At 44.2% G+C, this 21,808-nt stretch overlaps 1 protein-coding gene across 2 annotated transcripts in view; it reads right to left on the reverse strand.

The window, feature by feature from the left end:
* The window catches only part of LOC147239318 (rho GTPase-activating protein 23-like), a 63,499-nt gene that overhangs the window by 40,294 nt on the left and 1,397 nt on the right, over positions 1 to 21,808 (reverse strand). The window contains exon 1 of one of the 2 annotated variants that reach the window (XM_086195089.1): positions 6,161 to 6,269. The exons of the other annotated variant lie outside the window; for it this stretch is intronic. Within the exon in view, the coding sequence (XP_086051215.1) occupies positions 6,161 to 6,214 (54 nt within the window). The 5' untranslated portion in view covers positions 6,215 to 6,269. Of the gene's footprint in view, positions 1 to 6,160; positions 6,270 to 21,808 lie in introns of those variants that run through there. 2 annotated transcript variants of the gene reach the window in all.

Raw genomic sequence — 21,808 nt, forward strand, 5'->3', positions numbered from 1 at the left:
CTTCCCAGACTGCCGAGCACCTCTATTCAGTTCATCACGTTTCTCATCAGCTTCATCCACCTGTTTCTATGTCTGCGTGTTCTGTAGAAGAGCTCGCTAATGGGTTTTTAAAACGCTGCACGAGAGCACGAGACACTGTAGCTCCTCTTGAGCAATCCAAACCCTGTCCTGCTTCAACTGAACCTCCTCCTTGGAAAAAATGACGGTGTGCGGAGCATAAGAAGGGCCTGCAGACCTGCTGAGCAGACATGAGAGCCTCCAAACTCCAGCGCGATCTCGTTATGATGAAGGATCTTTTAAAGGGTTTTCACAGAACTGTCAAGGAGGAAAGATCTAAATACTTCCCTCGACTCATTGCTGCTCAGCCCCATAACCCTGGGCTGCTTTTCAAGACCAACAATTCCCTAATCACCACCCTCCTGTGGGTGTTGAAGCAACTTCAATTGAGAGATGTGAATCTTTTTGTTCCTTTGTTGTTGATAAGGTCTCCAACATCAGAACCCATACTGTGCCATCTCTGTTTAGTTCACCATCCAGCGAACTGGACCACACCTTCAGTTCTTTTTATCCAGTTTTCCCAGTCAGAGCTAAGGAGGTTGAAAATGGCATGAAATCTTCCTCTTCTCCATTAGATGTTTTACCCACAAGTTTTTTTTTTTTCCAAAGAGGTCTCTGCCTTTTTAGCCAAGGATATTTTCACAGTGTTTTGTAAGTCTTTATCCTCAGGAGTTGTCCCTTCAGTTTTTCAATCAGTTGCTGCGCAACTATTGCTGAAGAAACATATCTTGACACTGATTATTTGAACAATTTCAGACTCAGAATTACCCTTTCTTGCCAAAGTACTGGAGAAAGTGGTTTGTTCTCAGTTTTTATCCTTCTTGAATGGACACTCACTCTTTGAAAAGTCCTAACCTGGTTTCCGTTGTCATCATGGCGCTCACTGCATGAAAAGTGAGATTTTTTTTTGTGTGGCACTGTAAATTGTTGTGGAAGTTCACGGCAATTTGCAGACAAAACAGAAAACTGCCAGGAATTGTTGGAAACTGACGTGGGCCTTGCTTGGCCCATGACCTCCCTCCCCTAACTCTAACATCGAACTGAAAATGCTGTGAACAATACATTTCTTTTATTTTTTGTGTTATATTTGTTTTATAAGTTATGTTATTTGGTAAATATGTGTTATATTTTTAATGCTATATTGTCCTTATTTAATGCTGGTCCCCTGGCTTTCCTGCACTTCCATACTGATATACAGTACCCTCACACACACTGTACAGGGTCTGTCCCTGCCTGTCACTGCAAGGTGAGGCTGATGCCACCCGTAGATCATTCATATGGACTTTTATTTAGTTCTTTTTCATAATCCATATTATTCATTCATGTACACTTGTTTGTTAGAATATTGCTGCAGTTGTATATGCAGGACAGGTGTGATGTTTTTGAGTTACTGGGACCTTGAAATGCACAGTGGAGCAGTGGTCCTCACTGTGGCCCCCCATCAAGAAGGTTGTGGGTGGAGCCCCAGCTGGAGCACGGGGTCTTTCTGGGTGAGTCTCCATGTTCTCCCTGTTCCTGTGTGGGTTCTCTCTGGTACTCCAGCTTCCTCCACAGTCCAAAGACATCAAGAGGGACCAGGTTAATCCAGACTCTAAATTGACCGTAGGCGTGGCTGGGAGAGCCAATGGTTGTCTGTCTCTATGTGTTGGCCCTGCCATGGACTGGTGACCTGTCCAGGGGGAAGGCTGCTGGGATAGGCTCCACCCCCACCACCCTGAACAGGAGGAGAGGGGGAACATGGAGGGATGGATGATGATGGATGGATGGATGGATGGATGGATGGATGGATGGATGGATGGATGGAGAGATGGGATCAGTGATAGAACATGTAATTAATTACATGAACATTTTAAATGACCTTGCAGCTCTATTTCCAACACATCTTGCCTCTGCCATTCCAGAGACGGATGAATCATCAGGTTTAGAGGAGCAGACATGAATGTGCATGGCGGGTGAAGATGATGGGACCACCTGACCTTGTTTTCACTCTAGTTATTTGCATTAGATGCTTGAGCTGACAAGCTGGACGAGCGCTCACTCTATTTTTGGCTCTGTTCTGCTCATTTGAGAGACGTGGAAGAGATGCAATCAGTCTTTGAGGATCCATCCAAGAAGAAAATGCCTTCGGCGGGATGTTTTTACACCAGATAGCAGGCATGTGCACCAATCTCTCTCTTCTTATTCAGGTTATTCACCTCAACTACATAGACCAGTGTTCTCTTCACCTCTGGGAAGGTGAATCTCCCCCAAGCAACAATCAACATGGATGCCTGCCAAGAGCACCGCTCCACCCTCACAGCACACTGTTGCCTCAGTTCTGTGTGGGAACCATCATGGAACACAGCACAACCTCATGTTCAACCTTTCAACCTTGACCACTCATCTACCCACCTCATTCCTTCTTCACACACACACACACACACACACACACACACACACACACACACACACACACACACACACACACACACACACACTGTTGCTCAACAGAGGTTCATTGTCATATATCCCCCTCCCCCCCAACAAGTCTGGCAAAAACAATAGGACAGTGACTGTTTCCCATCTGCAGTGCAATTTGCTCCCTGTCACTGGAGACAAGCCCCTCCCCCTGACACAACCATCACAGGTACACTCTTCACACAAGTATCAGTGATGTGTGACAACAGGCCTGCTGCTGTCCAACTCAGCCTGATACAGCACGTGCAAGAAGAGCCAGCATGTGAATGTAGGTGTGTGTGTGTGTGTGTGTGAGTGTGTGGTGTGTGTCTGTGTGTGGTGTGTGTGTGTGTGTGTGTGTGTGTGTGTGTGTGGTGTGTGTGTGTGTGAGTGTGTGTGTGTGTGTGTGTGTGTGTGTGTGTAGACACGGATGCAGTCTGTTGTGACTTTATCTCTCCCACCTCTCACTCAGTTTATAAGCACTGAATGTGTGAAAATCACACATTCAGATTAACATTATGATTACTGAACTGTTGTGACATCATTGCAGAACAAGCAGATCTTTCATCCTTCAGTCATTAAAGCAGTTTGTTGATCAAATGTGGTCGTCGAGATGACGGCCGATGAAGTGTATTTCAGCTGCAGTCCCAGGATTCCTGCTAGCCTCCACACAAGTTTGTATAATATGAGCAGTAACCACCCAAATGAACACAACTCCACCCAGGTTCTCTTTTGAAATCAACATGATGACGAAATATTGATTTGTTTTCCACTTCAGATTGGGAAAGTGTTGTCTTATTGTCTCTCAGCAAGGAAAACAGGAGTGTAGCAGGTCAACAGCTAGCAGCTCCCTTCCCATAGTTGAACCCCAAAGCTAAACTGCGCTGTACCACCAGCTCCCAAGAAGCAGAGCCTTGGTGCTCTGAGCTGAAAGCAATGCAGTGAGGGGAAGTTCACCAACAACCATTGCTCAACATTCATTCTGAGTTGGTCTGGACACTTTGCAACATGGTGCCTCCGCTGAGAGACACTGTAGCAGCTACAATGTGCCTTCTGTCATACACAGTGGGCATATGGAAATACATGCATTCCAGCCCCATTTCTTATTGTGTCCATGCCCATCCACGCGTACAGCATCGCAGCAATGGGGGGTGGGTGGAAAGCTGTCCCTGTTAAGATGTGCAGTGGAGGGGAGTCCCATCTTTACAGAATGCAGCACTTGTTTTGGTGCCTGCATGGGGGGGTGCTCTCACACTGACTTGAAAAAGCTGGAGTTATTGGACTAGCTATGCACTTCCACAAGTCCTATCTTATTCATGGACTGATACTGAGGGAGAAAAACATAATAACATGAGACACTACATCTGAGATGAAGCAGCGTGTTGCTATGCTAGCAATTCACACTGAGCAGGGCTCCAGACTAACGACCGCTGGTAGCTATGGTGCTACCAACTGAGTAAGTTGGTAGCTATGGTGCTACCAACTTACTCAGTTGGTCTAACAAGCACAAGATTAGAGTGTTACAGCAGCGTGGCATCCATCAGTGATCGTTCATGCTAATAAATAGTTGTCTGAATCAAATACCACAGTGAATCACTGACAAATCCAGAGAATAAAAGCATTGAGCTTTTTTATATTCTAGTCCGACAGGCAGTCGTACCTGAGAAAGAACACAAGATAAGATAAACCTTTATTTGTCCCTCAGTGGGGAAATTGGCATATAACAAATAACAAATGACTGTGAGTCAACTGTTAGTGCTGCCACAATCCGGACAAATCACATGTTGTTCTACTGTTCCTGCAGTTTTACAACTGCAGTGCAGAAGCAACTTCAGATAAAGACATCAAAATAAAAGGAATGAATAACAGCATCTTTACTGAAGGGTCTTTGTGGGACTTATCACTTGGTTTGAAATCGGTTTCTAGAGTTTTGCCGCTGCAGTTTGTTCACCTTGTTGAACTTGCTGTGTTTGTCAGCACGGCGATTCTTCTAATGCATGATTAGATCACTGGTGCTGAAGCCACAGGTCGGCACCACCCCTACAAACTAAATCCTTGACCACTGTACATGCCAACGTTTTACTGCTCCGGTGTTTTATCACCAAACAGCCAACATGGTGGCTCTTACAGAGCACTGATTTGCTGCTTGTACTGATTTTTCGACAAAGAAGAGGAAGCAGTGATCTCTTGTAGTGTACACTAGCATAACAGGTAATGCTAGCTGCTTCCTCTTCGCTGCACCAAATCAGTCGTTGCAAACTTCCCTGTTGGTTCTAAGGGCAGCAAAGAATAAGATTGGTTTACATTTGCATCATAAGCCAAGCTAGCAGAGCTAACGGGGTGCGGTTTATAGCAAAGTTAATTCATGTTTTTCTTGTAATAAAAATATAGTATCAGATTGACATGGAGTCAAGTACCCGCTGATAACAATGACAATTTTTTTGTCAGATTTAGCAGCACTTCTGATACTGGAATCAAAATCGGAACAACTCGCTCAGATTTAAAATCTGGCTTTTAGTGGCAAAGGGTGGGAGGGTTCTCATCACGGCGCCATGATTTGATTGACAGGCCTGGCCCCTGATGCGTGGCTGGTTTACCCACCTTTGTCCAGCGAGCGGCTACATCAACAAAGTCGCGGTGAAAATTGTGAGCAGGTTTTGGTGGATTAGGGTTTCCAGTTTCTCATAGGGGGGCATGACAGGAAGCCACACAGGCTGTATGAGGCGCGTCCCGTGTTGTTACTGAGACTAAAAGATGGTTCTGAATGAACAAGGCCACAGTGCTAACCGGACTGAGCACCAATCCTGGTAACACTATGATAAACAACAACATAAAATAGTCCACTTGCAGCGCACCATGTTTTCATGTCTGTCTGTGATTGAGTCTGATTTATCATACAGGTCTTCAGAGTATATTTTGAGAAGAAGATCTAACAGTTCTGGACCGGACATATGATGCCATTCATGTGGAGAATTCCTGTCTGGCTGAATCTGCTCTGAGCAGGTCAACGTGCCATCCTTTAATAACAGACCTGCCGACATGTGATTGGTTAGGAATCAGAGGGACCTCATACCCACCAGGGTAGGGCGAGGGCATGTCAGTGCATCCCGAAATAAAATGTAATATACTCATTATATCATATATATATATATATATATATATATATATATATATATATATATATATATATATATATATATATATATGAGCTCAAGGCAGGTAGACATCTATGGCTCATAGAAGTTTTGATTTTAAATCCAATTTTTCAACTCACCTATCAATGCTGGTAACTGTCCTACACAAACGTTCTCTTTGGCCCATATTTGGCTGGTTCAGATGTGGTCACAATAACTGGAACCTGCATCCCCTCCAAAGCATTATCAGAACTGCCCTCCCACGAGATGTGCAAGGGGTCTGTCCTACTGCGGAAATCATCCTCACCATGGCGGAGGGCAACAGCAAGAAGTGCCAGCTACAGCAAGAGGGCATCTAAGTGTGCATCAACAATGTAGAACTTTATTTTGGTGAAGAACTTCTGGGACCCATGGACATCCCCCATCCTCACTCTGAGAACAGCTGGGCTGCATCAGCTGGGATGATGGCTTACTACCGACAGCAGAAGAGAGAGCACCGAGACCTGATGCAGCACCGGAGGACCGGGACTTACTTGAGCGTCCGAGTAAGGAGGAATTCCAACGAGGCAGAAAGCGACTCCATTCATTGGCTTCCCGGCGTCAGCGGCCTGCGACCCAACGAGAAAAGCTGCGAGGGTACCGCGCAGTCCGACTGCATCCTCGCCTCTTCACGCCGCGCCCGTCCCGCCCCGCCTCCACTACAGTCCCGTCCCCGCCTCCCGTCCCGTCCCGCCTCGCCTCCACCACAGTCTCGTCCCCGCCTCTCATCCTGTCCCGTCCCGCCTCCTCGAGGTCTGCCGGAACTCGGCCCCCTGGGCTTCAAAGTAAAGCTCGGAAATGGGCGTTTAGGGTTATCCGTCACCGGAGTTCCGGTAAGAGAGGAGCAAGTACAACCTCGGAAAGTCAGGGCTGTACAAGTCGAAATATTCCTTCTTATTACATGTGAAGGGGCTCAACCTTGTAGTAAAGAGTTCCACCAATAACTATTAAAGTCTTGAAAATAATTGTGAGACTCACTTCTTAAATAAATTATAAATTAAATATAATCCACCATTTCAAAGTAGATTCACACGAACAGCTTAAAGCTTTCACTGTCTGGCAGAGCTACGTTTCAGTGCAGAGCCCCGATCAGCAGTTGAAGGTTTCACAGACGGACCGGCCTCTTGGCATTTTCGCCTTCCTTCTGCTTTTCCGTTTCCTGTTGGGTTGGTCGCTGAGCTCTTGATCGCTCCTCTGACACCTGTGCACAACTTAACATCCATCCATTCATCCATTTTCTATACCACTTATCCGTTAAGGGCAGGGGGTGGGGGGCAACTTGTGCCCCCTGGACAGGTTGTCAGTTCAACTTAACACACTTAACACATCACATCTTAATATCCATCTTCAACTGCACTTAGTTAAGATAATCGATGTCTGAGTGAATCCAAGTGGTTCTAAGTCATAAATCTTCAACTCAGGAATGTGACCAACAGTCAAGATGGCAGAAAGTGAGCGGCCATAAGTGAGTCTGCCTACAAATGTAAAGGTGACACCAGGAAAACAAAGGTATTTCATTGGTTCAGGCTGGTGGATGAAACCACTGGACTGCCATGACTGCAGCAGTTACTAGTAGTGTCACGGTTTATCTACAGATTCCAGGAACACACTGCACCAAAGTTTCTAGAGGGAATATTTCCAATATTCTTCAGCTGAAGGTGCTCAGCAACTCTTTTCCAAAAGTGCAAATAATCTTTGTAAGATTTTTAATTTTAGACTCCAGACTAACCCAGTTCAGATCAGTGTAAAAAAAAAAGACTGATGGATTTTTATTTGTTTTAAGCTGGAAACCACAAAGTTTATTTCCGGCTGTATCAGATTTGAAAAGGAATACATAAACGTTGCACAACCGATCAACCCTTTAGAGGTGTCTTCCGTTTGAAAAGGGTTCAGCAAACACAGCCGTAGTTGGTTTGCCTTCTCAAGAAGCCACATTTATCTTTAGTGCTTGGACCAAAGTCCTCAGTCACCCTGCTGGTTCTGTTGAGGCTGTATTCTGCTTTGATTCTATTTTGTTCCCATTGCAACTGAAGTCCAAGATGGCGGCAGTGCCCATAGAGTAGACATGGAGACCATAACCTTTTTATTGATTATTTCAGTTTGGTAAATAGATTATTGCTGGTGCCCTACCTGGTGTTTCAGGGGTCCTGGTTTCTGTGGCATCACAAACCTTCTTGTCCCTGACTGGTCTCAGAGTTCTCCCTTTGATCTTTAGAGCTCTTTCATTAACCTCTGACTGTGATCTCAGACTTAATACCAGCATTACTGTTACATGTCCCACCGCTTCATCCCTTGCAGTGCTTGTTGTTTGAGGACTTCCAGGTTGTAAGCATTGTGCTACATGTGTCAGTCGACTCACTCTACCCAGTGACTTCCATCACATCTGGATCAATCCAGGCGCCACAGATTCTCTCCGCACCAGAACATCTCCAGAGTCAAAAGACTTTGTAACAATATGATGAAATTTAGGAGGCCCGGTGGAGCAGTGGTCCTCACTGTGGCCCCCCAGCAAGAAGGTTGTGGGTGGAGCCCCGGCTGCAGCACGGGGTCTTTCTGGGTGAGTCTCCATGTTCTCCCTGTTCCTGCTGGGTTCTCTCTGGTACTCCAGCTTCCTCCACAGTCCAAAGACATCAAGAGGGACCAGGTTAATCCAGACTCTAAATTGACCGTAGGCGTGGCTGGGAGAGCCAATGGTTGTCTGTCTCTATGTGTTGGCCCTGCCATGGACTGGTGACCTGTCCAGGGGGAAGGCTGCTGGGATAGGCTCCACCCCCTCCCCTTCTCAACAGGAGAAGAGGGAGAACATGGAGGGATGGAGGGATGGAGGATGAATTTGTATATTTAAAAGGTATTTGTAACAAACTAGCAACTTAGATTCTACACTCCATAACCAGTAGGTGGGGAAATATCAGGTCCCATAGCGAGAAGGGAAAAGCTCTTAATTTACCTGTTAATTTATGTTCTACCTGTCACCTGTGACCTTGGTCAAGAGGTGGGCTCTCATCCAAAAAATCTCAGAGTACAGTAAGGAAACTGGTAACACCGATAGTGAAATGTGGAATTCATATCACATGCCTGCTAGCTTAGCTTAAAGAGGCTCCGTCACTGTGAACGATGGCTGTGGTCCCGGGGGCTTCAAATAGAGGCTAACATCGTGTCTCAGACTGAACCACACAACATTATTCCAGCCAATCAGCAACAGGGGTGTTACAGCTCCTGCACCATTCTTCTCTCCCACGTCCTGACAGAGCTACTCCATGTCAGCGCTAACGCTCACAGTTGTTTATGGGGTTTAATTGTGTAACCTGGGTTGTGAAAGCACTGCCCACCACTGGATTTGATCCCCGTGCCATCAGCACGGGAGCCAGATGTGCTAGCAACAAGGCCAAGGAGGGCACTAGCCTAGCATCAGTCATCTGTGCATCTCTGGGAGTCTCCAGGAGTTTTACTCACTGTACTGCACCACCTGATGGCAACTGAACTTCATCTCGAGTTCTCCTCTCTCTACCTTTTGTTTGTCAGGGAGAGGCACCGTACTGTTATTGTGTGGTTGCCTCGTGTCTCCTCCACGCACACACAACAAAATATAATGTTCCTCTGTTACTGGACCTCATAGTGATTTTCTGTATATCGTTGAGAGACGAGTGAGCGTTAGCGTCGCTCCTCTGGTGTTACTACAACAACAAGCATTCCAACACAGCTCTGGAGTTCTGTAAGTAAGCCCAGCCATGTTGTTGCCATGGCGATAGGTTCCCAAATTGTGTTTGTTTGCTATTACATGATATTTTCATTGAATCGGTCCCTGTTAGCGCCATTTGTTCCAGTGTTTGCATTATTTGAATTACTTAATTTGTTCGACAGAAGTAAGGAGCATTCTTTCCTTATGTGGACAGAAATGTTATGAATAATTGATTTATTCTTGTGTTTTATTTTTATGTTTTTGGATTTCTGTTGTTACACATTTGTTATATTATGTATTATTTATTATAATTCCCCCTGGACATAGTCCCTCAACACCAGAACACGTCACTTTTTACACTTTTTGCACTTATCACTTTTTTACTCTTTACTTCTTTACTTTTTACGATTTAATCTGTATAATTTTCTATATGTGTACTTTGCACCGACGTGGCCATGCTGCTAATTTTACTGTCCAGGCAACTGTTCAGTGACAATAAAGTGTCTTGAGTCTTGAACAGGAAGTAAGTACTTTATTTTGAAAAGGCTCTGTAGTAAATAAAGGAGTGATGGCTACAGAGCATCACAGTTGTTTTTCCATTGTTGGTCCATGAACAATGAAGCGTAAAAACATGTTAGCTGGCATCACTCATGAAGTGGCCATTAGCACGAAAGGAGATATGTATGAGACTTACTGAGAAGCTTTCAGAGAGCCGCTACAGTCCCTTTGGGTGTGTGTGCGCACGCACGTGTATGTGTGTGAATGTGTGTGTACATGTTCATACCTGCTCAATGCCAGCATTAGGACTGAACATCAGCATGCAGGCAAAGGCACATACACACACGCACACATACACCACAGACACACATGCACACACACACACACACACACACACACACACACACACACACACACACACACACACACACACACACACACACACACACTTTGGGGAGTGAAGATGAGGGATGGAGACCCGCTCTTATGCACCCTGCAGATCAATTAAGTGTCTATCTATCTATCCTCTGCTAGTCTTTCATTGTTAACCCTTTGATTTCCTCTTAGGTGGTTGATCAGATCCTCTCAGATGTGATCAGTTCAGACCATCAAACAGGAAACAACTGAACTCCACCTGACAGAGTGAGTTTGTGTGTGTTCTCTGGTACCACCTAGTGGATACCAGAAGTGATATTTGCACTACAGTGCAGCATTAGCATCAATATTAGTTTTATCTGGCTATTTTACCTCCCTGTCACCCTGAAGAACAGACACACACACGTGGGACATCAGGCACAAGAGCGCCACAATGACAATGGATTATCATCAATATTTAGCTATGCACTATTGTTAATATATTTGTTTGATTTGCCAAACACTTCAAATCAAATCAAATCAAATTTTACTTGTAAAGCCCTTTCCAAAAACCAAAGAGGTACCCAAAGTGCTTTACAACAAAGCTATAAAACAGCACAAAAAAGCAATACATAAAACACAGGTTTTAGACTGTGGAAGTGCATCAGTGCTGCAGGTTATTAAAAGCCATCCAAAAGTAAATAGACCAAACAAAATAAATAAAATACAACAAGTGCATGTAGAAAAACGAGACTGGCCGAGTCGGAATGGAACGCCAATCTAAAAAAGTGGGTTTTCAACTTCGATTTAAAAAGGCTGAGGTCAGTAGTGGTGCAAATGTCAGGGGGCAGTTTGTTCCACAGTCTGGGAGCAGCAACAGCAAAAGATAAACCACCTCACTGTTTATGTCTCGTCCTGGGGACTTCGAACAGAAGCTGACCTGAAGAGCGCAGGGCCCTGCCATGATCACGGATTGTTAAAATCTTGGATAAGTAGGCGGGAGCCAGGCTGTTGATGGCCTTAAAAACAAACAACAGAAGATTAAAATCAATTCTACAACGAACTGGAAGCCAGAGGAGTGACGGCAGCACAGGGGTAAGGTGTTCACGTCTGGACGTTCCTGTTAAAAATTGGGCAGCAGCATTTTGCACAAGTTGGAGACATGAAATTGAAGACTGGCTGAAGCCAACGTAGAGAGGGTGACAGTAGTCCAGTCTCGAGCTAATGAAAGCATGGATTGCCTTCTCGAGATCTTGCCGAGAAAGAAACGGCTTCACTTTGGCCAGGAGACGGAGCTGAAAGAAGCTCGTTCTAACAGCAGAACTGATCTGATTCTCGAATTTAAGCCCGATGTCGAACATTACCCCGAGGTTTTTTCAGCTGATGTAAAAAAAGGGGGCCAGAGGATCAGAGTTTGTTGTAAAAACATGCCAAACAAGATACATTCCGTTTTGCTGTTGTTCAAGTGCACTTGCCAAACCTGAAAAGAAAAGAGTAAAGGGTGACCCACAGCCATGACAGAGGGATGCATTTTTCTCCTGAGTGATGATGTTTTTCGTGATGTGATGAACCAGATTGTGACTGTTGGCAAGAAAAACTCAACATGTCGAAGAATTCAGTCAAAATCCTGATCAGGAAGAAAACTTCCCCAGCAGCACCTATTGCTCAAATGAATCTGTTTTCCTTTAGTTTCCTCAGTTTCGCTGCTGGCAGCACATGAGCTCCTGCTGGGTTGGTCACGTAAAAGGAAAATAACTAACTGTGGATAAAAAGATGGCTGCGTCCAGCAAGAGATCAATAGCAACCCTAAACAAAGGGTTCTTTACGCGCTTGTGCAAAGATCAACGTGCAGGACACAACAGCCCTCATCCCTTCATCAACACCAGCATGTTGTCACGTCAACAAGGCTGGGAGGGAATTAATCCACCCGTGGTGTTGAAACTGATGTTTGTCAGGATGTGGGTTTAAGAGGCTGTGTGTGTGTGTGTGTGTGTGTGTGTGTGTGTGCCTGTGTACATATTGAGGTGACAGTGAATTAATCTGACCTCACTCTGAATAGAGTTTCATCCTCACTGCAGGGGGTCTGTGTGAGATTCATGCATCCCATCTCACACTTGTATCCAGAAGATGATTTTAGACAACAAAAAAAAGTGCTCCTATCTTTTCATAATATACCAGTTTTACAAAACAGTTTATTGACTCACTCTCCAATTATCCCTAAGAACTATGTCTTCTTATTTTCTAAGAAAATCTGATTTATTAACACAAGTTCACTACATCTTTTAACCCATCAGGCAAACTACTTCGAGGATATAAAATCACTCCAATTATGTCAACAACTAATTATATGTCCATGTGAGCACCACATTAAACATATAAAGAAAATAAAAATAGCACTCATATATTTTTTATTTATTTTATATTCATTTTTTTCATTCAGTGAAATTTTAGAATTGAAGTCCTAAATAGACAAACATCTGTCTCTATTCAGCGTTGTGGTACACGTTGAGGTCTGGCAATGCGGTGTGTGTGTGTGTGTGTGTGTGTGTGTGTGTGTGTGTGTGTGTGTGTGTGTGTGTGTGTGTGTGTGTGTTGGGGGAGGGCAGAGTGAACACCCATCTGTCTGTTTACAGCAGTACAGGGAGATTTTGCTCAATATCTAATCCATCTAATCCTTGACAGAGAGGCATGCAATGATGCAAAGTGTCCACTAGAGGGCGAGGTAACTATCAGTCCACAATCAAGAAAGAGGGCCTGTGTGGGGTACAGCAATACATTTACAGCCACGCACACACAGAGATGGGCTCTCTAGTTCATCCGATGAAAACTGCTGATTGGATGAGATACGAGTAACTGCAGTACCACCCAGAACAGTCGCCTCTCATCAGGGTCACCGACGCCACTCTTACATCACTGAGGAGCTGCATGTTCATCCAGTTACACGAGAGGTTTTCTGGTTTAAATCCTGTAAACTCTGGTGAACTGAAGAGGTGTTGTATCCCAGTAGACCCTCAGCCCTGTGGGCATGTAAGCATTGATCTGACCTCCAAGGTTCCATCAGCAACTTTGAATAGAAGGACGCACCAGCCCGTCTTGTCTTTGAATGCAGTTTACGCCTCTTTCCTATTGCATAGACCTGGACCCTCTCATGCTGGTTTTCAGTTTTTTTAACCTTTACTAGGCTGACTGAGCCTCTTCCTTTTGCAAGGTGTGGCCTCTCTTTTTATCTGGTGCATCTTGTTTGACATCACGACTGGAGTGTTGTATCTCCAGCTGCTATTCAATCTTTGAGCGACAAGGTTTCTTTGCTTGCTAGTTCATATATTTAGCTCCAGTTTATTTTTCAAACTCGACAATGACTGAATGATGTTAGAGCATCTCTGTTGAACTCAGACACTTGAATTTGTGTCTGAGAGGACAAAAAGTCGCAGGAATTCTGGCAGGAGGTGAGAAGCTTCCATTCCTCCACATATGAAGTTGCTGGTAGAGCTCCAGCTGCTCTTCGTATGTGGACCTGAATACTAATTGAAGTTATTCCAATTACAGTTTTTTGGCCAGTGGGAATTGAAAGTTAGCGCCATGTGTTGGGCAATGATGACTATTTTTATAGTGGCCAAACTTTGGAATTACAAGTGTAATGTATTCTGGTGATGGATCCACAATTTTGTGGGACACAAAAAGATCAAATTGAACAAGAAAACAAACTACTAACAATAAAAGTGTTTATACTCATCACAAAAATACAACACTCCATAAATGTAGCCGAGCAGTGCAGCAAGACAATGGTCCTTTGTTACCTTCAAACAATGATTATTTACATTAAATAGTCATTTTTATATTTGGTCTCTGTTGGTAACTGCAATGATTGAAATGAGGGATGATTTATGGTGCTGTGAAGTGGTTCGGAGTAAAACTGATGAGGGGAGCCCAGTCAGGCAGGTCCTGTGGCTTTCATCCCAATGAAGAATAGATTTGCTCCCCACAGACAGCACGTCAGTCTCACAAAACATTACACAACACCCTTAATCTGCTGGATTTAAACCCCACCGCCACTCTCCATGCTCGCCAGCTAAGGCCATCACACATACACAAACACACACACGTAGGTCTTATCTTGCCTGAACTGCATCGTCCATCGTCGTCGTCTTCTGCTTATTCCTTACTAGTAAGGGTCGCCGGGGGGTGGAGCCTATCCCAGCATCTACGGGCTAGAGGCGGGGTTCACCCTGGACAGGTCGCCAGTCCATCGCAGGGCCAACATACAGAGACGATCAACCATTCACACTCACATTCATACCTACGGTCAATTTAGAGTATCAATCAGCCTCGTGAACTGCATCATGTCACAAATACAGACTCTTGGTTTACAGCAGGGTTACAGCACTTTCATGTTCCTTAATTGTCCCCCACGGGGATAAATTGTTTTCTGAACCGAGTTTCAGAACAAAAACAAATTTCCATCCATCCCTCCATGTTCCCCCTCTCCTCCTGTTCAGGGTGGTGGGGGTGGAGCCTATCCCAGCAGCCTTCCCCCTGGACAGGTCACCAGTCCATGGCAGGGCCAACACATAGAAACAGACAACCATTGGCTCTCCCAGCCACACCTACGGTCAATTTAGAGTCTGGATTAACCTGGTCCCTCTTGATGTCTTTGGACTGTGGAGGAAGCTGGAGTACCAGAGAGAACCCAGCAGGAACAGGGAGAACATGGAGACTCACCCAGAAAGATCCCGTGCTGCAGCCGGGGCTCCACCCTCAACCTTCTTGCTGGGGGCCACAGTGAGGACCACTGCTCCACCGGGCCTCCTTAAAAGCAAATTTCTCTTTACTCAATTCAGAGCAAAATTTGCATTTGTTGACCAAAATATTTTTGATTGATCATGACATCATTTGGACACTGGGGTGACTGTGGTCTGGCAGGAATTCAAGGTTATTGAGGAGATTGTTTACTCAGAGTATCTCATCCTGTATGTTGCAAAAGTTGTCTGACTGTCGTCATCTCAACCAGCTTGTGCTTCATATTCCACACTTCAGTCAGATAGAAAGCAGCGTATTTCCTGCGTTGTGGGAAATAGAGTTTACTTCTGTCGCAGTCAATTTATGTTTGACATGAAAAGAACCTCGTTGGATTCGTCTCCAAAAACAGTCACATATTTTAAACTTGCATCTTTTCACAAGAGCCTTCCTCCCCCAGTAAAGTCTGCGCATTCAGTTATTTGACTCTTACATTTGCAGTTTCAAGCCTAAGACAAGATACACATTACAAGCTGTACTTGAAATGAAAAGTCAACAAAATGTCCCATAAACCAGCAAAGTACTTTGTGAAGGTTGGATGGACCTACAGAGGGAATGTGCTGACATCAGTGAACACAGCAAAGTGTGCCTGAGGTCTTTCACATAGCCAAGTGTCAGTTCCTTCATGCCCTCACGGCTCACTCTAGAACACTGTGTGTTTGGCTATCATCTCGTGCTTCTGCCTAGCTGGCTCAGCCTGACATCAAGCATGGACAGGCCATTAAAAAAGATTATGTTGGGTTACCAGTGACCTGGATCTGTATGAGTAATGCTTAGAGGCAAGTGAACTACATCAATATAATTTTTAAGGGCTTTGGCTGGAGGTTCCTGGCTCTGTTGAGCAAAACAAACTTTGGCTGCTTTACTTCCATTTAATATCAGGTAGTGTTTAGTCAAGATGTGCTGAGATGGTTACTGGGGGCCAGTTTCCTTCATCATGAAAAACAATGTGTCCTGTATGCTGACTTTTTCAAAAACAGAAGAATGGAAAAATGTTTTCCCATATCTTAATTTACAGAAACGCAGCATTCATATAGTTCACCATGTGACGGAAATGAATGATTCCAACACAAGATAGCTTCAGACATGTCTGGCTAGCTCAATCCACTGTAGAAAAGTATCAAATTCTACTGAATGGAAAGACACAAGGCTTTCAGAACTATCAGCAACTATTCTGAGTCTTCAAAAAAATAAACTGTATTCCAATTGTTCCCCACTGCAGTGCACGACTTCAAACTCCATGGATACACGAGAAGAGTAAAAGCAGACCAGCCACAGGTCATGTTTGCCTCTAACACACACGCGCGCGCATGCACGCACGCACACATGCACGCACGCACACATGCACGCACACACACTTGCGCACGCACGTATGTTCTCTTTGGAGGACCCTCGGGGAGATGCACTCTAGAGGAAACCTATTATCAGGTCAGAGGAACACACACACACACACACACACACACACACACACACACACACACACACACACACACACACACACACAAATCCTTCATCATGCTATTTTAAGCCCAGATACAGTTGAATGAACTGGAGCAGAGAAAAACTGTATGCACTCACAAAATTACACACAGAGACACAAACTGTTCCTCAAACAAACACGTGATTCTGCTGCACAGTCTCGTACACACCTCAGCACAGATGGTGCCATCAGCCGCTGTGTGTGTTTTATGTAGGATACAAACACATTGATGATGTCACATTGAACTGACACATTTAACTGGAACTAAGGAACTCTCAGAAATGGCAAGTTGAGCAACTGGCTGTTTGTTATTGACAATCAAGTCTTCAGTCACATTTTGCTCATTTGATGGTCACCTTTTCCCATTGCAAACCCCTGTGAAGTGTCTCCTGGGTCCTGGTTGCACCCTCCCCTTGACTTTCTTTCCACATTTTCAGCCTTGTGTACCACATAGTACGTCTCTCATCTTGGGCTCACAGTCACATTGAGATACACAAGCGGCACTACACAGGTGTATCTCTACAACACAATATTGTACACAGCAGCTTTGGACATATGTCCTACTTAGAGTTCAAGCCGATGGTGCATGAACAACTCAGTGATTGCACTGGCAGAAAAAATGTGTTGAAGTCCAGTGAATGTGTTAAAGACAGATCATTTCGACAAAAGACCACAAAATGACTACATGTGTAGCAGCTGAAATCTTGTCCAATGGGACCCTGAACTAAATGTGATTAAACAGAAGCGTCTGTGACGTGAACACATTGGAGACGGCTGCATTAACAGCTCATTGTCATGATAATTTGTCGTTCTTTTGTCCCTCTCTCCTGCCAACCCCGTCCTCCTTCTCTGCTGAGAGCTGATAACGGTCAGGCCCTGTGTTAGGATGTTGATTACAACCCCGGATGTAAGAACAGCCCACAATGCTTTTGTGTCTCACTTCATAATGTTTCAGGAACACGATGCACTCTTGTGGTTTAAAAGACAATAATAAACTGGTCAAGAACATCATTGTTATGATTACTGTATATTACAGTTCCATTGGAATGGATTCAAAGCGGTTTTTGATTTCATTTGTAATTAGTTTGTAGTCTCAGTTCACGACAAGTTTGAGTGTCTGTTCTAGCAGAACACTAGCCTGACTACTTGTGGGACAGGTGTCAGACTCAACCCTTGCCTGATACGAGATAGATACAACTGTTACAACCTCATACCCGTCTGGACCAGTTTGTTACAGAAGGGTCAATGTGTCTGTAATGTGAATTCCTGGATACGAAAAGCTCAAATGTTATTTCTCCTGTTGATTTAAGATGAGTTGTATTAAAGAAAAAAGATATTCCAGAATGAGGGGAAAAAATTGTGAATTTCATTTTGCAAATAAAAAAAATATTGTGTTGTCCAGTCAAACAAACAAACAAACAAAAAATGACACCAATAACAAGAGCAACTACAAGCTAACAAACCTTCCCCGCCCATCCGCCATCCTCCACCCGTCAGGCTGACCATTACAATATCTGGGATCCCTTTCTTGGTGTGGATCCCCACAGAGATCACACCACCATCGCGAGTGCAGAAAACAAACTAGCAAAAAGAAAAAAATTCACCTGAATTTGTGAGACTCAGCGATTATAATAGCTGTCCATAAAATTATTTTCCCTCTCGTTTCACCAAGTGGTTCAACCCCTTAGCTTGCATATATTATCAGCGATGGAAAGTATAGGGTAACCTTATAAGCCTTAGAGAAATAATAACAAATGCCAAGTGGACACTTGACTGCAACCATCCAATATACATTGTCACTTAAGAAGCAAATGAGGGCCATTCATATTTTACACTTGTTGTTTGGGTTAGGTGGTTATTGGTATTGTTGTAGGGCTTTTCATTTTTTTCTTGCAAAATTTGGATGGAGGAAATGAAGGATTTGCAGCTACGGGATTGAGGTGGCTCAGGGGTAGAGTGGCTGACTCGCAACCAAAGGGCGCTTTGAGTACTGTGACGGTAGAGAGACGCTAAATAAAATTAGTCACTTTACAGGAAGGAGGATGAATACATTTCTTTCTAAAATTTTGATATTGTTACTTATGAGTATACCACCACTGTAGATATTCTAGAACAGACAGGATCGCTGCACCAAGACTGCACAGTTGACATTGTTGCCCCATCTGCAACCACTGAATCTAGTTGAAGATCTAGCTCTAGAAATCAGGGAGAGCAAGACAAACTGTTGTTTATGGTTTACAAAAAGGAGCTTTCACAATCCTGTGACATTCATAATCCCAAATTAAAGGCAATGGCAATGGAATCTAAAGATGAAAAAGACTGAGGCTGGAAAATGTCTCTTCCATAATTTCTTGAGCTGATCGTTTTTGATGTGGTCATTTCTCTGTGGAAGCCTTTGGAAGGTCAATGGACCGAGTGAAACCTACATGAACACACACACACACACACACACACACACACACACACACACACACGCACACATACACACACACACACACACACACAAACTGCCCATTGCCAGTGAAAAGGTTTCAGGAGTGACCCGCAGGCTTCAGCACTGCTCTGCTAGATTTGATGTTAATATGATAACTCAGTTTATTGAATCACTTCAGTGAGTCACACTAAAGCTCGTGAGTGTCCAGTGGACCTTAATTTGCCACTCTGGACACAAGATTTATATGTTGGTATTTCTTCATCTCATTGAAATTATAATAAATATTTACTCAGACAAGGTGGCACGGTGGTGCAGTGGTCAGCACTGTCGCCTGTACAACTATGCACGTGACAAATAAATCTCTCTTGATCTTGATCACAGCAAGAAGGTTCCGGGTTCGAGTCCCGGCTGGAGCACAGGATCTTTCTATGTGGAGTCTCCATGTTCTCTCTGTTCCTGTGTGGGTTCTCTCTGGTACTCCAGCTTCCTCCCACAGTCCAAAGACATCAAGAGAGGACGAGGCTGATTGATACTCTAAATTGACTGTAGGTGTGACTGTGAGTGTGAATGGTTGTCTGTCTCTATGTGTTGGTCCTGCGATGGACTGGTGACCTGTCCAGGGTGAACCCTGCCTCTCTCCCGTAGCCGCTGGGACAGGCTCCAGCCCCCCTGCGAACCTTAACTGGAATAAGTGGAAGAAAATGGATGGATGGATTTACTCAGATAATGGAAGGTTTAAACTGATTTGGTGCCTCACACGAATGGTCAATGCACTCAAGTCATGGTGACACACCACAAATTAAATTTTCTAACATTTCTTGACTGCAAACATCAAATTAGCACAGTACAGTCAGCTGAGACAATTAGAAGATAACAAGACATTCTGTCTGCAGCGTTTCTGTAGAACAAACACCATGAATATCAAATAAAGACTAAAACATTTTTAGTTGTGAGGACCAAATTTTGACAACTTGGGAAAGTTTGAGGATTTCACAAATGTTTTTACTGTTAAGTATCCATCCATCCATCACTCATCCATTTTCTATAGTGCTCATCAGTCAAGGGTTCTGAGGTGGAGCCTATCCCAGCTGACATTGGGTGAAAGGTGGGGTTCACCCTGGACGAGTCACCAGTCCATTGCAAGGCCATCAGGAGTAATTAGGGGTTCAGTATCTTGCTCAAGGAAACTTGGACATGGTCACTGGGGGCAGTGGGGATTGAACCTGCGACCCCTCAGTTGATGGGAGGCCACTCTACCTCTGGGCCATGCCACCTCTCCTATTGAGTATCAAATGCATAAAATGTGTGTAACTTCCGTTTGGCCGTCATTTACGAAATAAAGATTTAGATAAAGTCTGAAGCCACTTTGAAAGAACAACAGAAATATGACTGGCAAAAAAAGTTAAAACTATAACTAGTTTATAGTATAATTACTTTTAATGCAAAACAATGCTTGTAAAAGACATTTAGGTTTCAGATAACAACAATGAAAATCATTTACACATGCTGGTTTTAAGTACATTAAATTAACCCCAACACCACTTACACTGGTAACACCAGCATTACCAGTATTATTCGTGACACCAGTAATACCAATAACACCAGCATTACCAGTAACAGCATTATTACAAGTAACACCAGAATAACCATTAATATAAGCACCACCAGAGAAAATACTTATAGCAATAAGTATACAAATACCAGTATCACAAGTATGAGCAATAACACCAGCACTGCCAGTATTACCAGTAATACCACTAATACCAGGAACACAAGTGTTACCAGTAATACCAGCATTACTAGTAACAACACTAATACCAATAACACCAGCATTATTAGTAGATGGTAATACTAGTAACAAGAGCATTTCCAGTAAGACCACTGATACCACGAGTATTACCAATAACATTGGCATTACCAGTAGAACCAGCTTCAACAGTAACACCACTAACACCAGTAACACTAGTTTTGCCTGTCACACCAGCATGACCAGTAAGACCACTAATACCAGTAACACAACTAATACCAGTAACGCCAGCTTGACGAGTAAGGTGACTTATACCAGTGATACCAATATCAACTTCACCAGAATCATCTGTAACACCACTATTACTAGTATTACCAGTATTACCAGCATAACCAGTTACCCCCACCAGGGCTGAATACAACCTCAGGCTGCCCTGCCAGGGAGCCAGGTTCTCTGGTCTGTGGCCTTGCTGGGTGCCCTGTGGGGCCGCAGACCAGGTGGCTGCTACCCCAAAACCCCGTAACCCTGCTACCCTGTTACCTCACTACCCCGTAACACCGCTACCTTGTAACACTGTTACCCTGTAATCCCACTACCCTGTAACTCTACTTCCATGTAAACTTGCAACTCTGTAACCGCACTACCCCTTAACCCTGCTACCTTTCTACCCCACAACCCCACTACCACGTAAACTACTACCCTGTCACCCCACTACCCTGTCACCTCACTAACCTGTAACTCTACTGTGTTGTAATCTTGCAACCCTTCAACCCTGCTACCCTGTTACCTTGTAACCCTGCTACACTGCAACCTTGTAACCGTGCTACACTGCAACCCTACAACCCTGCTACACTGCAACCTTGTAACCCTGCTACACTGCAACCCCATGACTCTCATCCAGGGACCCCCCCCAGAGTCAGTAGACCTGCACCTGCAAGCATCAACAGTCACATCTGCATCTTCTGCTGCACATTTAGATTCTATCATCAAAACAAAGTACAATTCATATGAAGCAGAGGACCACACCATCCATCTGATAATTAAGAAATAGAGCTGAAATTCCAGATTAGTGTGTATGAGTGGGATTCGTCAGCAACAACCCTGGAAATGTCCTATCTCTCTTTTTTGCTCTCTGCTGATGGAGTTAGTCCACCAG

The sequence above is a fragment of the Aulostomus chinensis genome, chromosome 23, assembly GCF_037954235.1.
Source record: "Aulostomus chinensis isolate RoL2024-O1b breed Wild chromosome 23, RoL_Achi_v1.0, whole genome shotgun sequence".
Lineage (NCBI taxonomy): Eukaryota > Metazoa > Chordata > Actinopteri > Syngnathiformes > Aulostomidae > Aulostomus > Aulostomus chinensis.